This window comes from Aspergillus pseudotamarii (assembly GCF_009193445.1).
Source record: "Aspergillus pseudotamarii strain CBS 117625 unplaced genomic scaffold BDV38scaffold_49, whole genome shotgun sequence".
NCBI lineage: Eukaryota > Fungi > Ascomycota > Eurotiomycetes > Eurotiales > Aspergillaceae > Aspergillus > Aspergillus pseudotamarii.
In genome coordinates this window covers 232,404-254,635 of record NW_022475063.1, presented here as the reverse complement: position 1 = coordinate 254,635, position 22,232 = coordinate 232,404, and the positions used below count along the sequence as shown (strand labels likewise).

General features: G+C 45.7%; 8 protein-coding genes across 8 annotated transcripts; 3 read left to right on the top strand and 5 right to left on the bottom strand.

Annotated features, from left to right (window-relative positions):
• The first annotated feature begins 1,141 nt into the window (after positions 1–1,141).
• Positions 1,142–2,941, top strand: BDV38DRAFT_148944 (uncharacterized protein). The gene is made up of 4 exons (XM_032051584.1): positions 1,142–1,598; positions 1,675–1,892; positions 1,943–2,249; positions 2,314–2,941. Exons 1-4 carry the CDS (start codon positions 1,442–1,444, stop codon positions 2,775–2,777), a joined length of 1,146 nt encoding a protein of 381 aa, XP_031910969.1. The 5' UTR covers positions 1,142–1,441; the 3' UTR covers positions 2,778–2,941.
• Position 2,942: 1 nt separating this feature from the next.
• On the bottom strand, positions 2,943–5,459 carry BDV38DRAFT_148939 (putative NADH-ubiquinone oxidoreductase, subunit G). Its single transcript, XM_032051583.1, has 3 exons — positions 5,312–5,459; positions 3,380–5,261; positions 2,943–3,321 (listed from the first exon to the last, which is right to left on the bottom strand). The coding sequence occupies exons 1-3, from the start codon at positions 5,325–5,327 to the stop codon at positions 3,219–3,221; spliced, it is 2,001 nt and encodes a 666-aa protein (XP_031910968.1). The 5' UTR covers positions 5,328–5,459; the 3' UTR covers positions 2,943–3,218.
• BDV38DRAFT_148960 (uncharacterized protein) lies at positions 5,341–5,931 on the bottom strand. The gene has a single exon (XM_032051585.1). The coding sequence runs from the start codon at positions 5,766–5,768 to the stop codon at positions 5,433–5,435; it is 336 nt and encodes a 111-aa protein (XP_031910967.1). The 5' UTR covers positions 5,769–5,931; the 3' UTR covers positions 5,341–5,432.
• Positions 5,932–6,052: 121 nt separating this feature from the next.
• Positions 6,053–8,735, bottom strand: BDV38DRAFT_254014 (putative ER to Golgi transport protein (Sly41)). Its single transcript, XM_032055282.1, has 2 exons — positions 8,017–8,735; positions 6,053–7,962 (listed from the first exon to the last, which is right to left on the bottom strand). Exons 1-2 carry the CDS (start codon positions 8,413–8,415, stop codon positions 6,700–6,702), a joined length of 1,662 nt encoding a protein of 553 aa, XP_031910966.1. The 5' UTR covers positions 8,416–8,735; the 3' UTR covers positions 6,053–6,699.
• A 2,570-nt stretch (positions 8,736–11,305) lies between these two features.
• BDV38DRAFT_295024 (Pumilio-family RNA binding repeat-containing protein) lies at positions 11,306–14,384 on the top strand (the record flags this gene model as incomplete). The annotated part of the gene is made up of 8 exons (XM_032062623.1): positions 11,306–11,433; positions 11,492–12,553; positions 12,723–12,820; positions 12,928–13,495; positions 13,642–13,921; positions 13,975–14,065; positions 14,116–14,207; positions 14,254–14,384. The coding sequence occupies exons 1-8, from the start codon at positions 11,329–11,331 to the stop codon at positions 14,382–14,384; spliced, it is 2,427 nt and encodes an 808-aa protein (XP_031910965.1). The 5' UTR covers positions 11,306–11,328.
• A 556-nt stretch (positions 14,385–14,940) lies between these two features.
• Positions 14,941–15,863, bottom strand: BDV38DRAFT_148870 (DUF5572 domain-containing protein). Its single transcript, XM_032051582.1, has 2 exons — positions 15,451–15,863; positions 14,941–15,338 (listed from the first exon to the last, which is right to left on the bottom strand). The coding sequence occupies exons 1-2, from the start codon at positions 15,720–15,722 to the stop codon at positions 14,987–14,989; spliced, it is 624 nt and encodes a 207-aa protein (XP_031910964.1). The 5' UTR covers positions 15,723–15,863; the 3' UTR covers positions 14,941–14,986.
• A 474-nt stretch (positions 15,864–16,337) lies between these two features.
• Positions 16,338–18,065, bottom strand: BDV38DRAFT_254010 (TFIIH/NER complex subunit SSL1). The gene is made up of 3 exons (XM_032055281.1): positions 17,702–18,065; positions 17,290–17,625; positions 16,338–17,218 (listed from the first exon to the last, which is right to left on the bottom strand). The coding sequence occupies exons 1-3, from the start codon at positions 17,926–17,928 to the stop codon at positions 16,408–16,410; spliced, it is 1,374 nt and encodes a 457-aa protein (XP_031910963.1). The 5' UTR covers positions 17,929–18,065; the 3' UTR covers positions 16,338–16,407.
• A 284-nt stretch (positions 18,066–18,349) lies between these two features.
• BDV38DRAFT_254007 (M1 family metallopeptidase) lies at positions 18,350–22,192 on the top strand. The gene is made up of 12 exons (XM_032055280.1): positions 18,350–18,577; positions 18,666–18,835; positions 18,915–19,339; positions 19,401–19,622; positions 19,685–19,802; positions 19,867–19,983; positions 20,038–20,063; positions 20,121–20,331; positions 20,386–20,456; positions 20,522–20,964; positions 21,033–21,245; positions 21,306–22,192. Exons 1-12 carry the CDS (start codon positions 18,402–18,404, stop codon positions 21,898–21,900), a joined length of 2,787 nt encoding a protein of 928 aa, XP_031910962.1. The 5' UTR covers positions 18,350–18,401; the 3' UTR covers positions 21,901–22,192.
• Positions 22,193–22,232: the final 40 nt, after the last annotated feature.

Genomic DNA, 22,232 nt, shown 5'->3' with positions numbered 1-22,232 from the left:
TCGCTTCCCGGAGGAGTAGGTTCAGATTTCACCGGCGTTGAAACCTACTGCGTCGATACAGAAAAGGAACGTCATTCCGTGTGAGTGGAATCGGCTGGGTTAGGTGACGTTGCGGGTTTGGCAGGTGGAGCAATCTCTTTCTTGTTCCTGAAGGGTGCGTATTCCTTGAAGCCCCGTCTCCCTTCGTAAAGATTAATATGTTAAAATCAAGTGAATCGTAGACAGGTGGTAGAGTCAAAAGACTAGTCGCGCGTGCCTCCACAAAAGAGAAACGAAACAGGTGACCGGCCCTACGGAGAAAATCGACACGAGGCTGATACTCAGCAGTCGTGCTAGTCCGCGTGTGGAGTGGTCGTGGCCGTGATGGTGGCTGGAGGATTCCTCAAGGAGGAGGGATGGTTTAAACGTTAGGGAACAAGGGGTTGATAAAGTACACAACCATTGGTGGATACTTCCAAACTAGAAAGCCTCAGTCGATGATTTGTAGGGGGTTGCAAAGGGGCGGGTTTGATTCCCCCTCCTTTTCTTCTTGCTCTCTCACTTTTTCTTCCCTTTTTAAGAAGAAAGTAGATAATGACTGAGGAATGGGGGTTTTAATTAACAGGAAGGAAAGAAGGTGGACTTGGGAAAAGGCACCTACTACTATTATTTGCTCACTAGCCGCATCTCTAGTTTGGGTTTGGTGGCACTAATCATTTAGTATAGTATGGTACTAGTACGGTTTAGTATTATTACTACGTAGTAGTATTGTTGCGCTGATGGTCACTCGGATCCACAAGGCGTTGGATGTTGTTCGGCAGAGAGGTATTTAGGTATTCACTTGAAGTGAGTCGCCTGCCACAATGTGGGCAGGATTAATGGAGGGAGGTTGCTCCGGTAGCTATGAATAAACATTCGATGTGTATTGAGTAAACTCCAGGCTGCAATGACATATCAAATATAACACACCATTCTAGGTTTTCTGTTGTGATAGTTCAAGGTAGAATAAATATAGTATAGTACCAGCCTAACCAGACAAAGCCACTTCTGCCCTAGAGACAGACCTCGAGAACTGTATATACTATGTATCGTATCTATCTAGTATCTCTAAGCATAATCATCAAAACCTTCGTCAAGCTCTCTACCTAACAGAGAAACCGCCACCTCGGCAGGTAGTGGGCATGGCAGTGTTTTAATTTTACTAAAAGTAGTTAAGCTGCGCACTAACTCCGTACTGTTCCGTACAACTACCTGCAGTACTCTGTACCGTCATCCTCATTCTTAATCTTAACGTTTGATGAATTAGAGCCTAGCAGGCAGCTATCCCAATACCTAGCCCGCAGCCTACTATGACCCACCGCGCTCGAAGCTTTAAGATACCACCTTCATAACGGCAACTGCATTGGTCCAAATACCCCCTCTATTCTTAATCGTCCCTCGGCCATTTTTGACATCGCCCAGTATGTCCTCCGAGCTTGGCCTGTCTCCTGGGGTTCTGCGTATACCCAGGACTGACGACCCTGAATCATATGTACTTGTTCATATCACTCGCACTAGCTCGTCTCTTGTGGACTTGAACATCACTGCTACTGAAGGCGAGAACCCGTATATTGGTACCGGTGCGCCGATCTCGTACTTTTTTCAGATTTATTTATTGTTCAACGAGTTAAGCAAGAGCTAAGACAATCAGGGTAGTGCGTAAGTCACACTTACGTGATTTTCGTTCCAAAAACTATGAAGGCAACGACGAGGAATGGGCCGAAATTGTGTCGCATGTTTTTGGTCAGCTGGATGAGTCTGCCGCAAAGGTGAAGCTGTGTGGTATTGAATCGTCGGCTAGTGTCATTGGTGCCAGTGACTCCGAAGACAAGGAGCTAGTGATCACTATTCGAAAGAGGATCCAGACCATAACTGTATGTGCATTTTGCGTGGAAACACGGAACTAAATATTGACAACTTACAGCAAAGGCTTGGCTCCGTGACTCTCAGGCAGGATGATCAACAAGCTATCCAGCTCTTTGACTGGGCAGGGATTGCTGCCGTCAGGTCGTATACTCTCGAGCAGCGTTTCGCTTCATTGCTTGTTCGCTATCACAGTGCCGAGAACACAATTAGACAACTGAACAAGCAGCTCGAGGAGTTCATTTCCGCGAAGACACAGCACGAAGAACAACTGATAGTCAATTTCGTCCAGCTGTTGAACGAAAAAAAACTCAAGATACGCAACCAGCAACGCTTGCTAGCCTCTGCAAAAGTAGACCGGGAAAAAGGTGAGATTAGGTTAGGTACTATCCAGTACGGAATTAGCCGTTAACCTGCAAGTTCATAAACCAGTGTCTTGGATCCAGAATGCAACATCAGATCAGCATATCCGACCGCACAAGAATATTCGGGCCGCAAAGCGTACCGCTGCGGAAATGAGCGACGGTGAGGCTGAGAGTGAAGAGGAATTCGAAACAATGGAATTCAATCAAACCATGCACCCAATTGATTTTGAGGAGGCCAATGAGACGACCGATGAACGATCTTCAACACCCCAGCCACTGGAGGAATGGGGCGAGAATGCCACTGATGAAGGGTCTCCTGCACCCTCAGATCTGATTGGCGGTGAGGACGAAATGCATATGTTCGAACAAAGATGTCCGGCTGGTCCTCCTGTTATGAAGGAATCGCCTGCTCCCCCTCCGCGAAGAGAGCTTCCATTTGCCAGAAAGGCGCAAACGACCATAAAAAAACCAAATGAACAGCAGAATAACACAGAGGATACTACCGGGGAGACAGATGACGATGAACTATGACTCGCATCAGCGTTTAATTAATGAGCAGTAGTTGGGATTACTTGGCGTATATCACAATTCTTGTTGCACTAACACTTGTCACTCTCCAATCTGAACAAGCTGGACACTCTTTAATTTGTGAAATGCAACCAACTTCAACGCTTCATCCACAGGTCTGGCATTATAATGAATACCCAAAGATCCTAAAGTACCTTTATGCGTAAAAGCTGAATTTTACCTCAATCTTATGTACAAGTTCACCGCTACTGGCATCCCATTCTATACCAGAGGGTGATATGGGAGGCATCTTGGGAATGAGGTGGCAAAACATGACGACTAACAGTTTCAGCAAAAAGGGAACAAAACACAAATAGACAAGTATAGGTGTTACAACGACAACGCCTAGACAATAGACAAACAAGAAAAAAGATCTAGGCATATCATGCTTTAAATCGCATGTGCTTAGCCGTACAGAGCCTGAGGAGACATTTCACCAGCGGCCATAAAGTTCGTCTCCGGGTTTCCTGTGGCCTTAGCTGCTGAGCATCGGGCCATCGTTGGCGAGCTGTATCTCGATTAGAAACAAATATTTACATGGATGAACGAACTGCAAGGGTACATACCTCCGAGAGATGGAGTCGGTAAAATAGAAGTCATCGATAACCTTTTTGAAAGGTGCTAAGGTTGGCTGGGTGCCCTTGTTCTGCTCAACCAATTGAACCTTGCTCAATGAGCCCAGAGAAGTTGGCTCAACGACGTCGTATCGGCGCATCACAGGGCTAATCTCTTCCATACGGTCGCGAAGTGCTTCAATGTCGTCATAGGGAAGTGGCACATCAAGAAACTCACTGGTGGCACGGATAATCTTCCAGTCGTCGCGTGCAGCACCAGGCAACGAGGTGGCCGCACGAGTAACTTGTACACGTCCCTCAGTATTGATATATGTGCCGGACTTCTCTGTAAAGGCAGCACCTGGAAGGACAACATCGGCAAGTTGAGCACCACGATCACCGTGATGTCCCTGGTAAATGACAAAAGCATCACTCGGGATCTCAGTCTGACCGACTTCATCCGCTCCGAGGAGCCAAACCATCTTGGGTTTGGTCTGAGCAACTTCCGGGGACGGCGTGGTGAAACCAATTTCGTAGGCAGCAGCACGGGATGCAGCGCGCTGAAGAACATTGTAGCCCTGCCACTCAGAGGTGTTGAATGTACTCGAATGCTTCTCTACAAAGCTGCCGACTGTCTCAAAAATCGTTTTGGCGTCCGCGTGCTCTGCTGCAGCGCTACCAACGATCACCATGGGGCGTTTTGCGGTGGCAAGCTTTTCACCGAATTTCCCTGCAAGCGCCGTTTTTAAAGCGGAAACATCGGAGCCAAGGTGCTCAAAGTCGAAGGTACTCTCAAACGTTTCACCAACGAGCCCGATCTCGAGATCAGAACGCAGATACTGTTTGCGGATGCGTGCGTTAAGGACCGAAGCTTCATGGCGAGGGTTTGTAGCGACCAACAGGATGGCATCGGCCTCTTCGATACCATAGATCTTAGAGTTGAAGAGATAGCTCGAACGAACGTCAACACCGTGGGCAATGGGTGAGCTGCCACCCGGCTGATCCAAGGCAAGATTGTCAGAACCAAGCTTGTTAGCTAGATCTTTCATGGCAACGAGCGATTCGGCGTCTACTAAGTGTCCAGCAACAGCCTTAAATTCATTTTCCTTGAGCTGGAGTTTCTGACGGGCAGAGGAGATCTCAGCCAGGGCTTGTTCCCATGTCGCGGGGACGAATTTTCCCTCCCTGCGGATAAGAGGCGTTGTAAGCCTCTGGGTTTTCAAGCCGTCACACGCAAAGCGCGATTTATCGTTGATCCATTCCTCGTTGATGTCATCGTTGAGTCTCGGAATGATCCGCATGACTTCCATACCCCTGCTATCTATCCGGATGTTGGAGCCCAAAGCATCATGGATATCAATGGATTCGGTGTGTTTCAATTCCCATGGACGAGCACGGAAAGCATAAGGCTTCGAAGTAAGTGCGCCGACGGGGCAGAGATCAATAACATTTCCGGAGAGCTCAGAATCGAGGTTCTTCTCCAGGTAGGTGCCGATCTGCATATCGTTTCCTCTGCCGGCAGTTCCGAGTTCCGGGGCACCAGCAACATCGTTCATGAATCGAACGCAGCGGGTACAATGAATACATCGATTCATAGACGTCTTGACCAAAGGTCCGATGTTCTTATCTTCCACCGCTCGCTTGCCCCCAACCTCATGGAAGCGCCCACGATCGGCACCATAACGCATTGACTGATCCTGAAGATCACATTCACCGCCCTGGTCACAGATGGGGCAATCAAGAGGATGATTAGCGAGGAGAAATTCCATAACGCCCTCCCTCGCCTTGTGAACAAGCGGTGAGTTGGTCTTCACATTCATTCCCGGCTGTACGGGCCAAGCGCACGATGCCACTGGTTTCGGTGCACGCTCAACTTCAACTAGGCACATACGACCTAACACGAGGTTAGAAAATCTTGAAAACTGGCATTATATGAGAACGTACAATTTCCTGCAATCATAAGTTTTCTGTTGGGATGTTAGCAGCGGATATAAACGGGACTCTAGGGGGGGCTGAGCGCACTCGTGGTAGCAGTATCTATTGAGATTATTATTATTAGCAATGTTTAATAATCTTCATTAGACGCCTCCATACCTTGGAATTGTCGCGCCCGCTTTCTCGCAAGCTTGAATAAGAGCTGATCCGGCTGTGGAAAGGTGTAAGCAGGGAGAGCTAGAACGTCGTAGCCCAAGGTCAAATCACCTTCTACTGATACCTTTTTACCATCTAAAGCCATAACAATCAACTTTAATACAGTATAAAGTTGGAAGATTAACGAAGTCATACCAATTGTGAGTTCCACTTCGGCAAGGCGAGGGGTTGTCGTCGCAAAGGACCTCAGGTTGTTGATTCCTGGGACCCGGACAGCCCGAGCGGCCGCACGAAACAACTGCGGCCGCATGCTGTGAGAAATTAAAAAGGGTAGGGAAGGGAAAGGGAAATAAAAGGAAAAGGAGATGGGTGGATGAGATGCCCAATGCAGAGCTTGAAGAGCCGATGTTCTTGGAGAGAGCACTTTTGGCCTGTTCGGATTCTGCCAGTCGGGGCGTCACTCGCAAATTGCCCGCCTCGCATTGGCTCGGTTATACGGCAAATCATTTAGTCCGCGTCACACCTTTTAGTCACGTTTTCAACCTGTGTTTATTTCTTTCCTTTTTTCTCTCTTTTTTTTTTTTCCTTCTTTCTTCCTCTTATCAAACTCATTCACGGGCATGATTATTGTAGGTGGTAGGGCTTTCTTCTATCCCTCCCCCCTCTGCTACATGTCCCAAGAACAAATGCACTGAGCTGGAGCTCCTTAAGGTTATTCTCATTCTATTGATGTGACTACCTGATGAAGGTATAGTTCTTTACTGACAGTGGCGACATTTATTGTTGTACATGTATTGATGAACAAGCGAACATTAGCTCTTCTATGTCTAATTAGTTTTTGTTGGTATCCGAGCACTCAACTGGCAAATGTAATAGACTTACGACCTCAGCACTTTAAAGAAATTTCGTCTTAGATTTTGACTGATCGGGTTATTGGCTGGCCAACCTTGGTTTTTCTCACCATACGAAGATACTGGGTAGCCTTAAGTAGTTGAAAACAGGGCACGTGATTGCAGCATTGTAAGGAAAATCAACTAAGTTCTTGAGACTTTGGAAAATTTGCTTCTATTAAGAGTCTTTCATACCAATACAAAAATATTATCTAAACCCCACCCCCAAGACCAGACACACGAGGAAGAGAGAGAAAAGGTGCCATACGGCAAACTGAAGATTGTTACACCACGAGACCTAAGCGCTTCAGGGAGCAGAGTAAAAACCATGAAGTTCAAGGTCAAGACCATCTAAGAGTCACTTGGCTGCCAAGTTGTCTCCTGCTTTGTGCCAGGTGGCAGCCATGCCCTAGTATTACTGCTTCCCCTGGGGCGGACTCGGCCTGGTATATCATCGACCTTCTTCAGGTTGTTTGAGAAAGAATGTGTGTCGTCTAGAAACTGACGCTCACTAGTCTTCCCCGGTGGAAATACATAGCCGTTAGAATCCCATGTTTTAGTTGTACTCCGAATGTTGAGAGGAAGTACATTGTCCTGCGTGCGAAAGTGGTCTGCGTTCGCCCTTTGGTCTGCTAGATCATCATGGCTGTTGCGATCGTAGAGATATAGTCCAATAAATGTAAGAGCGATGCCAATTGCCTGCATCGCAGTGGTTGAATTGCCAAACCATACGATCGCAACGACAATGACAAATACTCTCTTCACGAGAGATGCCACTGAGTAAGAAACCGGTGATATCATGGATAGCAGAACAAATGCCAGGATGTTTTGCGCAAAATGGGAGACTCCGTTGAACACAAACTCAAATAAAAGAGCACCATGACCTAAGGAGTTCTCCTTGCCTGACAGCGAGATGGATCCGTCGTGCATTACATCTGAAAGTAATGGGTAACCCTCGCAGAGAACCCATATTGGTAGCGTTAGTATGAAGGCCAACCCAGAGCAATAGCAAAGTAAATTTAACTTGTCCAATTTCCGTTGAGCGGACGGTTGTGTCTCCGATTCTCCGCGAGCTGTTTCGTTGAACAGCTTCTTAGAAAATATATTTTGGGAAACGAAGACCAAAGCCGCAACCAATGCACAAGTTATTCCAAAGAAGTTTGTAGAAAATCCAGTGGAACAAGCAAGCATAACACCTAAAGTCAAGGGAACAAGAGATAGGTAGGTAGCGCTGGCATATCGGATGCGAAAGAACACGCGGTATGCTAAGACTGTAAACAAAGGCGATAGTCCCTTGATTGTATGAACCAGCGAGACCGGTATTTGGGAAGTAGCCATGGAACTTAGTATATGGCCTGCTAGCTGAAATACTGCGAGAGGCAACGCGGTCATTATAACGTCGCGCGAGGGGTAACGGATACCATTTTTGAGGGCCGGTATACTATTCCTGAGCCATGGTAATATCTTCGAGAGATATGACAGCAGTAAGCACCATATTGATACAAACGCAAATTGCACGATCGTAAGAGTGATTGGTTTTGGGAGTGCATTCAAGATGGATTTCGACGACGTGTTTGTTAGAGCGGAGGTCATGTACCAGATGAGGCAAAGACTCTAAGTAGATGTGAGCCACAATTCCTGACAATGCGCAAGAACGGTTCACCATACTATCAGTTTGTATGACACTGGCGCCCGGAGGGCTTGGGCCAATTCTTGCGCGTTAGCGCTCACACTGGCATTACGTGTGCGGATGGTACTGATTGCCTCGCTGATGCTTTTCCTCGGCTTATGCTTAGAATGCCTGATTGTCCCATTTGTATACTCTGGGGCGAAATGATTTTCTTTGCGCGGTTCCCAGCGATCATTCGGTGTATACTTAGTCGCAAAACTTGGATGAGGTTCTCTTGGCCCTGCAGCGATTTCATATAGGTCGTCCTTGAATTGCGGGAACTTGTCTATCGGACTGGTAGTCATTGATTGTGAAATAGAATCAGTTACTGAAGTCTGCAAATCTGACTGCCGCATAGAAGATCGCCGACCAGTACCAGTAACAATGGCTGTAGTCATTCCTAATCACTTTGTAACTGGTCTTTCAGGTCCTTGTGGTAGTTCGCCTTGAGTCTAAAAAGTAGGCCTGAACGGTAAAGTCGAGCGGCCATACATATGTCCGTAATAATATGGGCAGAAGGTGGGGAAGCCAGTTACTCAGGCTCTCTCAAGCAACTTTTTCAAGGCGAGTTCTCCTGTGCTGGTGGAAAGGCCGTATGAAATCGACTTGGGTGGATGTTGAGGTATCAGTATCCACTGCGGTCTTGTAACGTTTGCGGTTTCTACTCGCTGGATGACGAATCCTTTCTGACGAATGAACACCAAGGAGGGAGAACATGGTGCGGGACCACACCTTATCAAATTTCAATATATAACTAGTTAACTACTCGGGAGAGGTTAGTCATTAAATACTACTTACGGCGTACTCCCGGGCCCGAAGTGTACTTACTTTACTATGTATGAGGTCTCATCGGGCTAAACCTGAGTCTCTAGGCGAAGGCCTGGTTACTATTACTCGTACGTAATTGGTATTATGATTGTGTATTTATGTACTATAGTCACGTACCACTGAATGCAGGCCACATAAACCTATATCCTTTATTTACTATGTAAGGAATGCTCATGACATACTTGTTTGTTTATGTATCTACATGTGTGTCTCCATGCCCTGAATTTTATTATCATGCGTTTGTTCCATGGTCAAGTTTGGATCAGGTCTACTACGTATTGATGGTAGAACCACGTGATGGATGAAATAGGAACCTACTACGCGGACCCGACTATAGCTGCAAGACAGTTAAAAAAATGTTTTTGTTTTGTATATTGAACATGTCCATGATAGCTATCTCTTAGGTCAGCAGATCCATCTGTTATTCAGTGTATTAGTCTATCTTATCTTAACAATAATTCCTATCTTAACAATAAAATTAAAACTACTTAAGTTTCTATATAATATTATTGTCGTGGCTATTCTGCCAACCTACCGATTAGCGGTAGAGAAAGCGGTAAAGGAGCCGCTTATCGGCTATTAGTTATACCGACAATAGAAGAACAACTTCATCAATCAACTACTCTCGGTGCTTAGGCACAACAGATGGTGGTCACAGGGAGGCTCGAACTCTCGACTTCTGAGTTAAACATGTCTACCCAGTGGGATAACAATATACGGACTATCCCCGGTCAAGGAGAAGCTTGAAGCGGTGGTCAATCAATATAAAATATAGGGAAAAGATAGAGTAGGTACTATTAAGATTCCCGAGAAATCATAGATAAAAGTTCTATTGAAGTATAATTAGAAGAATTATCTTTTAAAACTATAAGTATATTAAAATAATCTGAGAGATAAAGCTATCCTAATCTAAAAGAAGAAGATAAGTCTCAGAAAATAATTTTAAAAATAATTTAAGTAATAAATTAGATAATAGTAATAAGGTTTAAAAAGGAAAAAAGAAATTATCAATAAGCAATGGAACTTTTTACTATTTAGGAAAAATTTCAAACCAGATACTATAGTGAACTACCCTTTTTTTATAAAAGAGATGTATATTTTATATTACCAGACCTATCTACCATATAAACGATTTCAAATTAAAGTCAATATAGGCGGCGTAGGGGGTAGTTAAAAATTGAGATACTGTACATGTATATAATGGACTTAAGTGAAACATTCTAATGTATTCTACAGGCTTTTTCTTCTTCTGCTTCTGGCGAGGGTATGACATAGTTTACTTTGGGAAGTAGCACTGTGGCAAAGAACATGAATGATGAGATAGGCTGAGCGATATAATAGCTGCTACATTTCCTCGGCGTTCGCCTCTCATAGTGTAGGAAACTATAATCCTACGTAACTTCTAAGATGAACTAAAGGAACTCTTTCCCCAAGGAGAGCATTGCTTCCCAAAACTGTGGTAATGGCCTGATGTCACCAAGCTTGAGCAGCCAATACTACTAGCACTACTACCAGTAGTAATGCTACTTCTGCCATTTCCGGGAGGATCTACCAGGTCAGAATTTCTGGCTTTGCGATGAATGTAGTTACTTGCTTAACATTGTATACTTTTGGTGAGGGCCATGGGGAGTACGACTTGGAAATATGTCGATGATATTGATTGGTTTAGCCTATATACATCGCAAAATGGCTATATTGACGTGGACTACTATTTGAACAGAGAAGCAAGTGTTGGTAAGTATATACACTAGTGTATTCAGTGTCATGGGGCCAATGCACTATAGCGTGGCGGATTACTTTACTACAGCGGAGCTCAGCCTAGGACAGTGTTTTCACTTGAAATGTCTCCTTGAATGTAATACCATAAAGTTTATAGAAAGGTGGAACAGAGACTGTCAGGTAGAATGTCCTGGTGTTGGTGATCAAAGATGCTAATATTTCTAGCCTGGAGCAAGCTACACTATACCAAGTATTAGTGCGGCTGCTCTATGGATGCCAGCTATCTTGGTAGAGGCCGAGGAGTATCACTAAGAAGTTCTGAGGTATACTGGCCTAGTCATAGACAGCTATGACAGGTAGTCTTCATGTTCCGTTTTTGAGTCATTCTACTAGTACTACCGACTGTTAGGTGAGGTGTTCTCCATGGATACTTCCTCCCACTTCCCTAGGGGCTAGGGCATTTCTCCATTTGGTCCCCATCGTTACTTCCCAATACCATACATCAACGATCTATTTTTCTTTAGTGTCTATGTACCAATCTTTCTATCTCTGGTCTTGTCTTTTCCCACCTATCTCGCGTCTCTTTCGTCACTAAAGACAAAGCCTATCTCTTCACTTACGGTCATCCTTTAAGTATTTGCTTCAATTCCAGTTGTCGTTACGTGTGAAAGCATTTGGATTCCAGTGCCGTTTCTAGCCAACAGCGTGATTGCGGTTACATTGTTCTTTGTTTATAAAGGCTTCCATCAACTGTCTAGGCAGATATGTCACTGCTGTCCACCGGGTCTCCTACGACCGGCCGCAGGCTCTCCGAGGCCAAGTTATTCTCCAATGACGGACAAGCATCATCTTTTGGACGCGAAGCATCCGTAAGTACCGCGCACAGTAAGGGTGCAACCATTCAATAACAACCACATTTCACTCTAGAACCACAAGCATAGGAACGCTTCTAACACCCCCCCCGATCCTCTGATATCATCCAAGCTTGGAAATTTTCAACCCTCGGTTGGTGAATTCAATGATATTCTGTCGAACAAGGTCAGGTTTCTTCCAAGGAAAAGAAATCAACTCTATGAAGGTCAAAATGTCTCACAATCCCAGAAGCAGAAGTTGGAGCATCCAAAATCCATCTCTCCAGTTGACAACTCCGAGATGGGAAAGCTACTGGCTAGGCTCTCCCCAAAGCCCCAACCATCAGGTATCAAGCTCTCCACAAACCAAGGAATCCTTACAAGGATATCTGAGCAGCAAAGTTTGCTTGATCGGCAGAGGCGTACTCTTTATAGCAGCTATGAGGGCTTAGAGGGACATGATGGAACCAACAAATCTTCTGAAATTCTGCCGCTTACTTCAACCTCGGGACCAGTCCAGTCTCTTGCCCAAGATCTAGCCTTACCGGATGCTACAAACACCGACACATCCGAAGTTCTTCGCTTAAAGCAGGAACTACTTGCTGCCAATTCAAGAATTGCACTTCAAGAACAAGAGCTTGCACAGACTCGTGTAATCAAACACACACTGGATCAGGCCCTTGGTCCTCCTTCTGAAGTTGACTTTAATGGCCGGGAGGTCACGGAGCAGACGATCAGTGATTTACAAGATGTCTTCAACGCTTCGAATCCAACTTTCAGTCAGCTTCAGGACGGATGGAGTGTCCCAGATGACTCTCAGTCAGACATTTCCGACGCGCTTTCTACGGGAGCATACAACCGGCCGCAAGGTTTCTGGATCCCCCCAGGTCAGCAGAGGTTTAACATGAATATGCCTAACCCAGTTATTGATAAATCTTACGGCGAGCCAATATCAATGCCTAACAATTTTTTTAGTCAAAATTTGAGCAGGCCTTGGGGTAATCTACTTCCCGATATTGGTGTCTCTGGGATCATTTCGTCTAAGCCTCATCGTGTGTTCTCTGGGCCGTCCACTGGAGCTTGCAGTTTCGACTCACGCCTTGCCAGTGAGCAAAGTAGGTATACTTCAGGCTCAGGTGTAGGGTCACGCCGGTCTATCACACAATTCAACCGCGGTGGGGCCTTTTTTCCAACGCAGCATTCTCCTTGGGGAACGTTTGCTGCCAGCTCCCCAAGTATTCAAGCGCCTAGATCACCTGCAAATCAGCAAAGCAGCACATATCAACAGATTGGATTGTATCCTATAGCGCCTTATCATCAAAAACCAGTTGGGACCCGCCTCTCTCCCACAGCCTCTGAGTTTACTTCTTCCGGCACAACTGCGCCATCCTGGACATCTTCAGCCGTGAGGAGTACCTAATCTTGTGTTCTTAGCATATGCTCACGCTTGTAGGTTGGTGTGAGCTCTACTCAGACGTACATTTCGCCTCTTGAACCACTTAATTACCGCAGGCTCCTTGACAAAAATGTCTCTTGTGATTGGAGATATATTGTTGATAAAATTGTTTGCAATAACGATCAACAGGCTTCTATCTTCCTACAGCAGAAACTCAAAGTTGGGACAGCTGAGCAAAAGTATGAAATTATAAAGGCCATAGTGCATCAAGCATATCCCCTAATGATTAATCGTTTTGGCAACTTTCTTGTGCAGCGCTGTTTTGAGCATGGCACATCTGAACAAATAGTTGCTATTGCAAATGCAATAAAAGGTAACACATTGAGCCTTAGCATGGATCCCTTTGGCTGCCATGTAATCCAAAAGGCATTCGACTGTGTCCCTGAAGATCATAAAGCTGTTATGGTCCATGAGCTTTTACGCAAAATTCCAGAAACAGTGATCCACCGTTATGCTTGTCATGTCTGGCAGAAACTCTTCGAGTTACGATGGAGTGGTGAGCCTCCGCAGATTATGGCTAAGGTTAACGAAGCATTGCGCGGAATGTGGCATGAAGTCGCTTTAGGGGAGACGGGAAGCTTGGTTGTACAGAACATATTTGAGAATTGTGTAGAGGATGAAAAGGTAAGAGTTTTATCCCACTGTTATTCTAAGCGAACAAATCCCATAAACCAAGGAGACAGCCAACATAAAGTCAACATAAACACTCATGGATAAGGAAAGAAGGAGGCTTTGGGTATACCCGGGCAGAGAATGCTGACAGCCCTTAGCGCCCGGCCATAGAAGAAGTGCTGACCAAGATCGACCTACTTGCTCACGGCCAGTTTGGGAACTGGTGCATTCAACACATTTGCGAGCATGGCGCACCCCATGACAAGAATCGTGCGATTGAGCATATCCTCCTGTGGTCTGTTGACTACAGCATGGATCAATTTGCTTCTAAAATAGTGGAAAAATGCTTAAAGATCGGTGGTTCTGAGTTCCTAGACCGCTACCTTACTCGAGTATGTACAGGTCGTACTGATCGGCCGAGAATGCCATTGATTGACAGTAAGTCCCGAAACCCCAAGCTTGCCGAGAGGTTGGTCCTAAACGATAGATAGTTGCTGGGGATCAGTATGGGAACTACCTCATACAATGGATCCTTATGAACGCCGCGCTTCATCAGCGTGAGCTAGTTGCGAGTCATATCAGGTATGTTTAACAGCACAGTTTGATTCGTCAACTCTAATTCTCAGTTAAAGGAAACATATGGTTTCTTTGCGCGGGTCTAAATTTGGTTCTCGCGTGGCCATGCTCTGCTGCAACCCGTCTCATATTACACGCCCTGGACCAGGTGCTGGCATGCAGATCGGTCGTTTTACAAACTTCAACGACGATAGGTGCCAAATATCAGGCCAAAATGGAGGCCGATTTAGTCGCGGAAGCCAATGGAACCCAAACTACCCACCATTCCGCTAAGATCGACAGCAAAAACCTCTGCAAGCAATGGGTTCAATTGCCCGTAACTTAAGCCTCAGAAGTAATAAGAGCTGAGTCTGTGACGCTCTATGGACAGGTATACGACTGATACGATATAGTATTCAACTTAGTATTCTACGGCGCTCTAGACTAGGGTTTCGCGGCGCTATGGTCATATGGCGCAGGCAGTATCTACATAGGACTGGCTGATAATGAGCGCGGTCCGCACAACGTTCTGCACCTCATGCTCCATGCATTTAACGTTAAGACCCTTTTCTTTGTTTCAGCTTCACAGAAGAACAAAGCATTTTCGTGAAATGGCTACAATGTATCAGGAAAAAAAAAGCTACAGGGGTGGGTTGTTATGTGGGAGATTTGGTTTACAGAAGGAAGCAACATTGCATGTGGAGACTCACCTTTTGTGTGCCATGTCCGGTCACTCATTAATCCTTAGTGTCATGTTATCTTTTGAACCTAGAATAGTCTACAATCACTGTCCAAGACCTCTTGACATGACTTCAATAAAAGTTATCTACTTCTGTGGTGGGGCTAATGATCGCTGAAGTCGCCTGCTTCTCGCTAGAATACTAAGGGCCCTAGCAAGAATGGTAGCGGTTCTTATGCCCCAGACTTCCATGTTGTCCCCCGTCGAGTCTAGGTATGAGAAGTTTCACTAACTTCGTCCTTTTCCCAAGGCTTCCGCCTCCTCGGCTTGGTGCTTGGTGTGTCATGGCCCGTTAATATGGTGTCTGGTATCTGTTGAATACCAGGGACTGGCTGGCCGGTTGTGATGAGCTGAACGATATGGGCGAAGGAGGAAGGGTATGTAGGCTCCTGAACAGGTGTGGATGTCTGATTGGTATGATCCGTTGATATATATGTGCCAGCCACTGGTGTATTAACCTGCTGGTGAGTGTTGCCAGTGCTCACATTTTCAGACAAAACGTCTGAATGCAACCACGCCTTATAGGTTGCAAAGTTCACAGGGTGTGCGAGCTTCTCTTTTCTATTCACAGATCAATCGAATATGGGTTAGCTTCAGCATTGGCACTTGCGAGGGCTAGGAATACTGAATGTAAGAGAGAGGGGGGGGAGGCCTTTGTTCTTTTCTTGTATACCTTGAAAAATAGAAGCATTTGGCTTGTAAGACAAGGTCGTCGATGCGGTCGATCTCTGTTTCAGTTGCAGGGGTATCCGGGTGACCGAGGATAATCGCAAGACCTTTTGCAAACTCGCGATCCGTGCGGAACGGATAGTATCTGAGTTTTTCATATACTTCATTTTCGACCTGAGTTGCGGAAATAGAGTTCCCTTGGTCAGCTGCACTGTGTGTTGTCCCCACGAACAGCTGGGTTGCGAGGTTATTGTTGACGGCAGGGGGGTTACCCATGACGCATCAAACGTAGGATTCCACTCCGAAGACGAAGCAGATGGGCAAAAAATAATTTTTAACTGTTCTATTTCAGTTTCCTTTCTCTTTCAATGTATGATTACTGATTGCTGAGGGGAACTGTGGTGCGTAGGGGTTAACTATTCAACAGTGATAAGATTTGGGATTAGCCGAGGCTTAAACATGATGCACCCCCAATTTATATTGCTGGTCAGTGATTGAGGACCACTTTCGGTGAGGAAGCTTCATTCAGAATATTGGGTACCAACCCCCAAATAAGCAAAAGTCATGAATTTATAGTTCCATTCTAATATGATGTCTTATTCTTAGGATACAAAATTTTCAAGATCAAGGTCTATTGATTTATGATATGGAATATGCCCTATATATACTAAGATATATGCGAGTCAACACCTCGTAGGAGGGATGTAAAAAGTAAGAGAGAAAAAAAAAAAAAAAAAAAAAAGAAAAAGGAAAAAAAGAGACGTAATAATAACAAACTAAAACTAAAAAAAACTGTAGAACGAGAGATATTTAATTGCACCTGCATTTATGCAACAGATATTTAAAAAAAAAAAAAAAAAAAAAAAAAAAAAAAAAAAGAAAAAGGAAAAACGCCAGGCTATGCACTGTACCATTCATGGATGTTTTATAAAATCCTCAAACATGCGATTTGGCCTTTACACTACGCCGAAGTATCCATTATCTCCAGGCCCAGGCCCGTCTGACTCCCTAGAAGGTCAGCCTTCTTGGGAAATGTATTTTTGCTTTGACAGCCAGGGCAATTGTGCACAACTTCGTGGGCAAAGAGGTCACAATCGATACAGAAATGATTCTCGCATACTGTACATTCATACCGACTGCTTACGCTCATCCCTTTCGCCTGATTTTCCGTCATTTGCCATTGATCCTTGGGAGGTACTGGAGGAAAAGCTATACCGCAGGCAAAACACCCCGAACTGTGAGAAGCCCGTTGCCAGGGAACCTCTATCCAGTTTATCAGGGGAAATAAATGATGGTACGAGCGAGCAAGATGGGTGGACAGGATTAGAGTGAGGCCGCAAGAGGGACACTCTGCAGGGAGACCACAAACTTTGCTGCTACAACGTGAGCACAAGTATCCTCCACAGGTAGGTTTTGAATGACACGCGCAAAGGGAGGGGGATGTTTCAACAGTGCGAGATGGAAACCCCATCATTAGGAGCGAGCTTGTAGACTGTTTTTGAGAATATGTGGCTGGAGGTGTCGTTACGCCCATTAACAACTCACGGAAATGTTGCTCGTTGAGTGCTACCCCATATCTAGTGTCATCGCCGCCGTTCGTTTTTGCGCAGAGCTCACGGCAGATGGCTACTTGAGCAGCGAGACCCACGATTCCCACACGCACTTGATCATTTATGAGGTTGGCTATGGTTTGATGAATATCGCCAGGGTCAGACGAAAGAAGTGAGCCAAATATGATGAATATCTCTCGAGTGCCATGGCTGGGTGTATGACTGTAAGGGTACATGTTAGTTTGGGCCAGATGATACTCAACATAAATAACGCCTGCGTGGGTAAGACTCACAATAGCGCGGCACGAGCCATTTCCAAGCCGTTCTGCAAACTTGGGAGACCTTTCGGATCTTGGTCTCTCAGGGTTTGTATGGCACTGATATGTTCTGTGGGGTTCCCACTCATATCACTTATTCGGATGGCGAGACCATCCCTTAATCCAAGGACACCAAGCTGGGAGATCGGATTCTGCTCGAAGAACTCCCGCACAAGCTTCTGCGTGTACCGTAGCGTAAGAAGATACCTTGTAGGGCGAAGGTCCTTCTCTGTCATGGATTGTGACAGATCGATTACCAAGATAAGATGGCGGATAATACCACGTTGCAAAGGGGTTGTATCTTTCAGAAGCCTGTGTTGAAGGTGCTTTTAGTTTGATTTTCTCGACCTGCAGTTTCCGGTCGCCTTCCTTCCTTCTTCAAGCATACCTTTTCCTTTTCCCAGCTTCTAGGAGCCCTTCAACTGTCGAGCTAATTGTCCCATCTGCACCCTCGACCAATGTCTCCCAGGTTCTTGAAACCTCCCATTCAGCTCCACGCTGTTTTCTCCTCTTCGCACGGGATGCAGACCCTTCATTCCGAGATCCTCGAAAACCATTATTGCCATCTTCATCCTCAGAAACTTCCCCGATGTACTCTTCATCGGAATCAGCCATGAGCTTAACGTGTTGAGTGCGGGGGGTTTAGCTACTCGGGGAAAGATGGTGCTGAGAGTCGTTTCGGAACAGCCTGCAGTTGGAGCTAAATCCGTATTAAGTCAGAAAAGAGTCCAAGCTCCCGGCGGAGCTCCGGTTAATCTTGGCTTTGATTGGATCGTGGTGTGTGTGTGTCCTTTTTTTTGTCTTTCCTTTCCATAACCCTACCTCAAGGCCTCTAAGTCTTTGATCCTGAAGCGTTTAGGAATACTCCTCATACTATTATGTGTGATTGGTAGACTTTGCTAGTAATTTGTCTATTCTGCATATATACGTACCTACTGGCCGAAAGTGGCCGTAAGCAGGGATTAATTTGCCCCTCCAGAAGTTCTAGGTGGTTGTTAAACCAGACGTGGGGGAAAAGGTGCATGGTTGCGTGGACCAAAGGTCATGCTCAGTCAATCTGTCATCCATCCCGTCGCCCCGTCCGGCCAATGTCACTCCGCCCCTCCCCCTCTTTCAGTTCATCCTCGCGTTCCCGCTCACTTTCTCGTCTGCCTTCCTGCCTGCTTCCCCGTCCGACCAAGCTTGATATTCCCTCAACGTTTGTAAGGTGCTGCTCTGAAATCCGCGCAATGGCTGCAATGGATAGAGAGGTTCTTCCCGATGTGTAAGTCCATTAATGGTTCCTGTGTGCTTTAACCGTAAATGTCGTTATGTGTATGGACTCTCAAGAACCGTGTTTGACAAATTAACAGGGTCAAACCAGTTCATTATGATGTCTCCTTGTTTGACATGCAGTTGGGTGACTCTTGGGGCTACAAAGGCATCGTAAAGATAGACTCCAAAATCACCTGCTCCACCAAGGAAATCATCTTGAATTCCAAGGAGATCGAGGTCCAGAAAGCTGAAATTTTTGGAAAAGATGGTCTGTCAGGGTGCATCATGTTTCAAAGGCCTTCCCCAATATCAGGCCAGACTACTGACATAATGCATGACTGCTGTAGGGACGAAAATAACCCAGGCGTCTGAGATAACCTATGACCAGAAGTCAGAGCGAGTGACTTTCAAATTCCCCCAGGAAATTACACCATCGGAAGTTGTTCTATCCCTGACTTTTGCGGGTGTAATGAACAATTCCATGGCTGGTTTTTACCGCTCCAAGTACAAGCCTGTTGCAAAACCTAGTCCTGATACCCCAAGGGAAGGTGATTTCCATTATATGCTGAGCACTCAATTCGAATCCTGTGATGCGCGCAGAGCTTTTCCGTGTTTTGACGAACCTAATCTGAAAGCTACCTTTGATTTTGAGATCGAAGTACCAAAAGGCCAAACAGCTCTAAGCAACATGCCCATCAAATCTGTGAGAGAAGGCAGTAACCCTGGCCTAAAAGTAGTTTCCTTTGAGAGAACCCCCGTGATGAGTACTTACGTGAGTCTGTATCTATATTCTATGATACCGCATGTGACTAACCATTCGAGCACTACCATAGCTTCTAGCATGGGCTGTTGGTGACTTTGAATACGCCGAGGCAATGACCCATCGCAGATACAACGGGAAAAGTATACCTGTGCGTGTCTACACGACAAAGGGCCTCAAGGAACAAGCCCGATTCGCTTTAGAATGTGCTCATCGAACTGTCGACTATTTCTCGGAAGTATTCGAAATTGAGTACCCCTTACCCAAAGCGGACCTCCTTGCTGTCCATGAATTCGTGAGTCTCAGCAACCGCACCTATTTGGATACATGTATAGAGATTTACTTTTGTTCCCCCAGGCCATGGGAGCCATGGAGAACTGGGGCCTTGTAACATACCGAACGACTGCCGTTCTCTTTGATGAGGGCAAGTCAGATACTCGCTACAAGAACCGCATTGCGTATGTTGTTGCTCACGGTGAGTCATGTCCAAAGGTAGCTTTAATCCTTTGAGTTTCAAGTTGTCTAACAAAGGGTACAAGAATTGGCCCACCAATGGTTCGGCAATCTTGTAACTATGGATTGGTGGAACGAACTGTGGTTGAACGAAGGTTTCGCGACCTGGGTTGGATGGCTGGCTGTTGACCACTTTTATCCCGGTATGTTTCTCTCATTAGACAATAAAGACAGCTCGTTCTAATGAATGTGGGTAGAATGGAATATATGGTCTCAGTTTGTCGTACGCAATGCCCGAGGTAAATATAACTTATCTTAGTAGGAACTGATCATTCCACAGGCTGAAGGTGTACAACAAGCATTCCAACTCGACTCATTACGCGCATCCCACCCAATAGAAGTACATGTAAAGAATGCCCTTGAGGTCGACCAGATTTTCGATCACATTAGCTATCTCAAAGGAAGCTCCGTAATTCGGATGCTGAGCGATCATCTTGGTCGAGATACTTTCCTCCGGGGAGTAGCTAGCTACCTCAAGACCCACGCTTACGGTGAGTACTTATGTTGGAGCAGATGTGCGCTTGCTAATTAAATACGACCTCTAGGTAATGCCACTACCAATGATCTTTGGTCTGCGCTCAGTAAAGCATCAAGTCAAGACGTTAACAGCTTCATGGTAAGCCTCGGAACAAGCCAGAGCCATCATGTTATATCTTATTTTTCTCTAATAAAATGACGAAGGACCCATGGATTCGTAAGATCGGTTTCCCTGTTATAACAGTGACAGAAGAGCCTAGCCAGATTAGCATTCGCCAGAACCGTTTCCTCTCTACAGGTGATGCAAAGCCGGAAGAAGATGAAACAACTTGGTGGATTCCGCTTGGAATCAAATCGGGCTCAAAGATGGAGGAAGTGAATTCTGGTGCCCTTGTTACCAAGACTGATACTGTTCAAGGTGTCGGCCAGAATTCGTTTTACAAGATCAACAAGGATCTTTCTGGATTCTACCGGACAAATTATCCGAGTGACCGATTGGCAAAGCTTGGCAAATCTCTAGAGCTACTGAGCACCGAAGACAAGATTGGGTTGATTGGTGATGCTGCTGCTCTTGCTGTGTCTGGTGAAGGCACCACTGCTGCTCTGCTGGCCCTTCTTGAAGGCTTCAATGAGGAGCAGAACTATTTGTTAGTACCCAGTACCTTCCCAGAAGGTTTGTCCAGATCTATAGCAATGATTCTAATTAATTTTGTAGGGTGTGGTCACAAATTTCTTCCTCGCTTGCAAACCTTCGCTCGGTATTCTCTCAGAATGAGTCTGTAGCCGCCGGATTGAATGAATTTGCTCTTAAGTTGGCATCACCTGCTGCCCACAGATTTGGTTGGGAGTTCAAACCAGGCGAGGAATATCTTACTGTCCAGCTACGAAAACTTCTTATCGGAATGGTCGGTTTTGCAGGTGATGAGAAGTAAGCCTTGCCCCATCCCTAAGTACACTTCCTTTTAGCTTTATTAACACCGTAACAAAGGGTTATTGCAGAAGCCAAAAGACGCTTCGAGCTCTGGTCTACCGGGCAAGAAAAGGATGCGATTCACACTAATCTGCGTTCAGTCATTTTCGGTATCAACGTCTGGGAGGGCGGTTTCGATGAATTTGACTCTGTTAAAGAAGAGTATCTCAAGACGGACTCTGTTGATGGCAAAGAAATCTGCCTAGCAGCCCTTGGACGGACCAAAGATGCAGGACTGGTCCAGGATTACCTTGATTTTGTATTCTCGGACAAAGTGGCAATCCAAGATGTACACAATGGCGCAGTCTCCTTGGCTGCGAACTCAAAGGTCCGGCATCTACTTTGGCAGTATATGAAGGACAACTGGGGTACCGTTGAGGCTCGCTTGTCGGCAAATAACGTCGTCTTTGAGCGCTTTGTGCGAATGGGCCTTTCTAAGTTCGCAGACCAAAGCATTGGGGAGGACATTGCTTCGTTCTTCCAGAATAAGGATACAAGTGCCTATGATCGTGCACTCGTTATTGTTTCGGATAGCATTCGGACCAATGCACGGTACAAGGAGAGAGATGAGAAATCAGTTCTGGAATGGCTCCAGGCTCATGGCTATGCCTGACTGCCGAGGAGTGAAGCGGTCTGTTACTAACTTGCCATGTGAAGATGAACAAGGGTATCGTCATTACGGAGTATATTATACTGGGAATACTCTTCTGACCCTAAATAGTATACTTAAAACTATATGTAGTCTTTTGTTTTTCTTCTACCCCACCTAATGAACTGGCCGTCCATGCGACTTGGACGGAAGGCCTTGGCCATCTAGAAAATTCAAGAACACGTTACGTCAGTGCGCTAGTATAGAAAGGGAATGCGGAACCATTCTGAGTGCCAGCTGAAGATGCTCAGGATTAAGTTCCCCATGTAGTTACTATATCTATATGAACTTGCAAG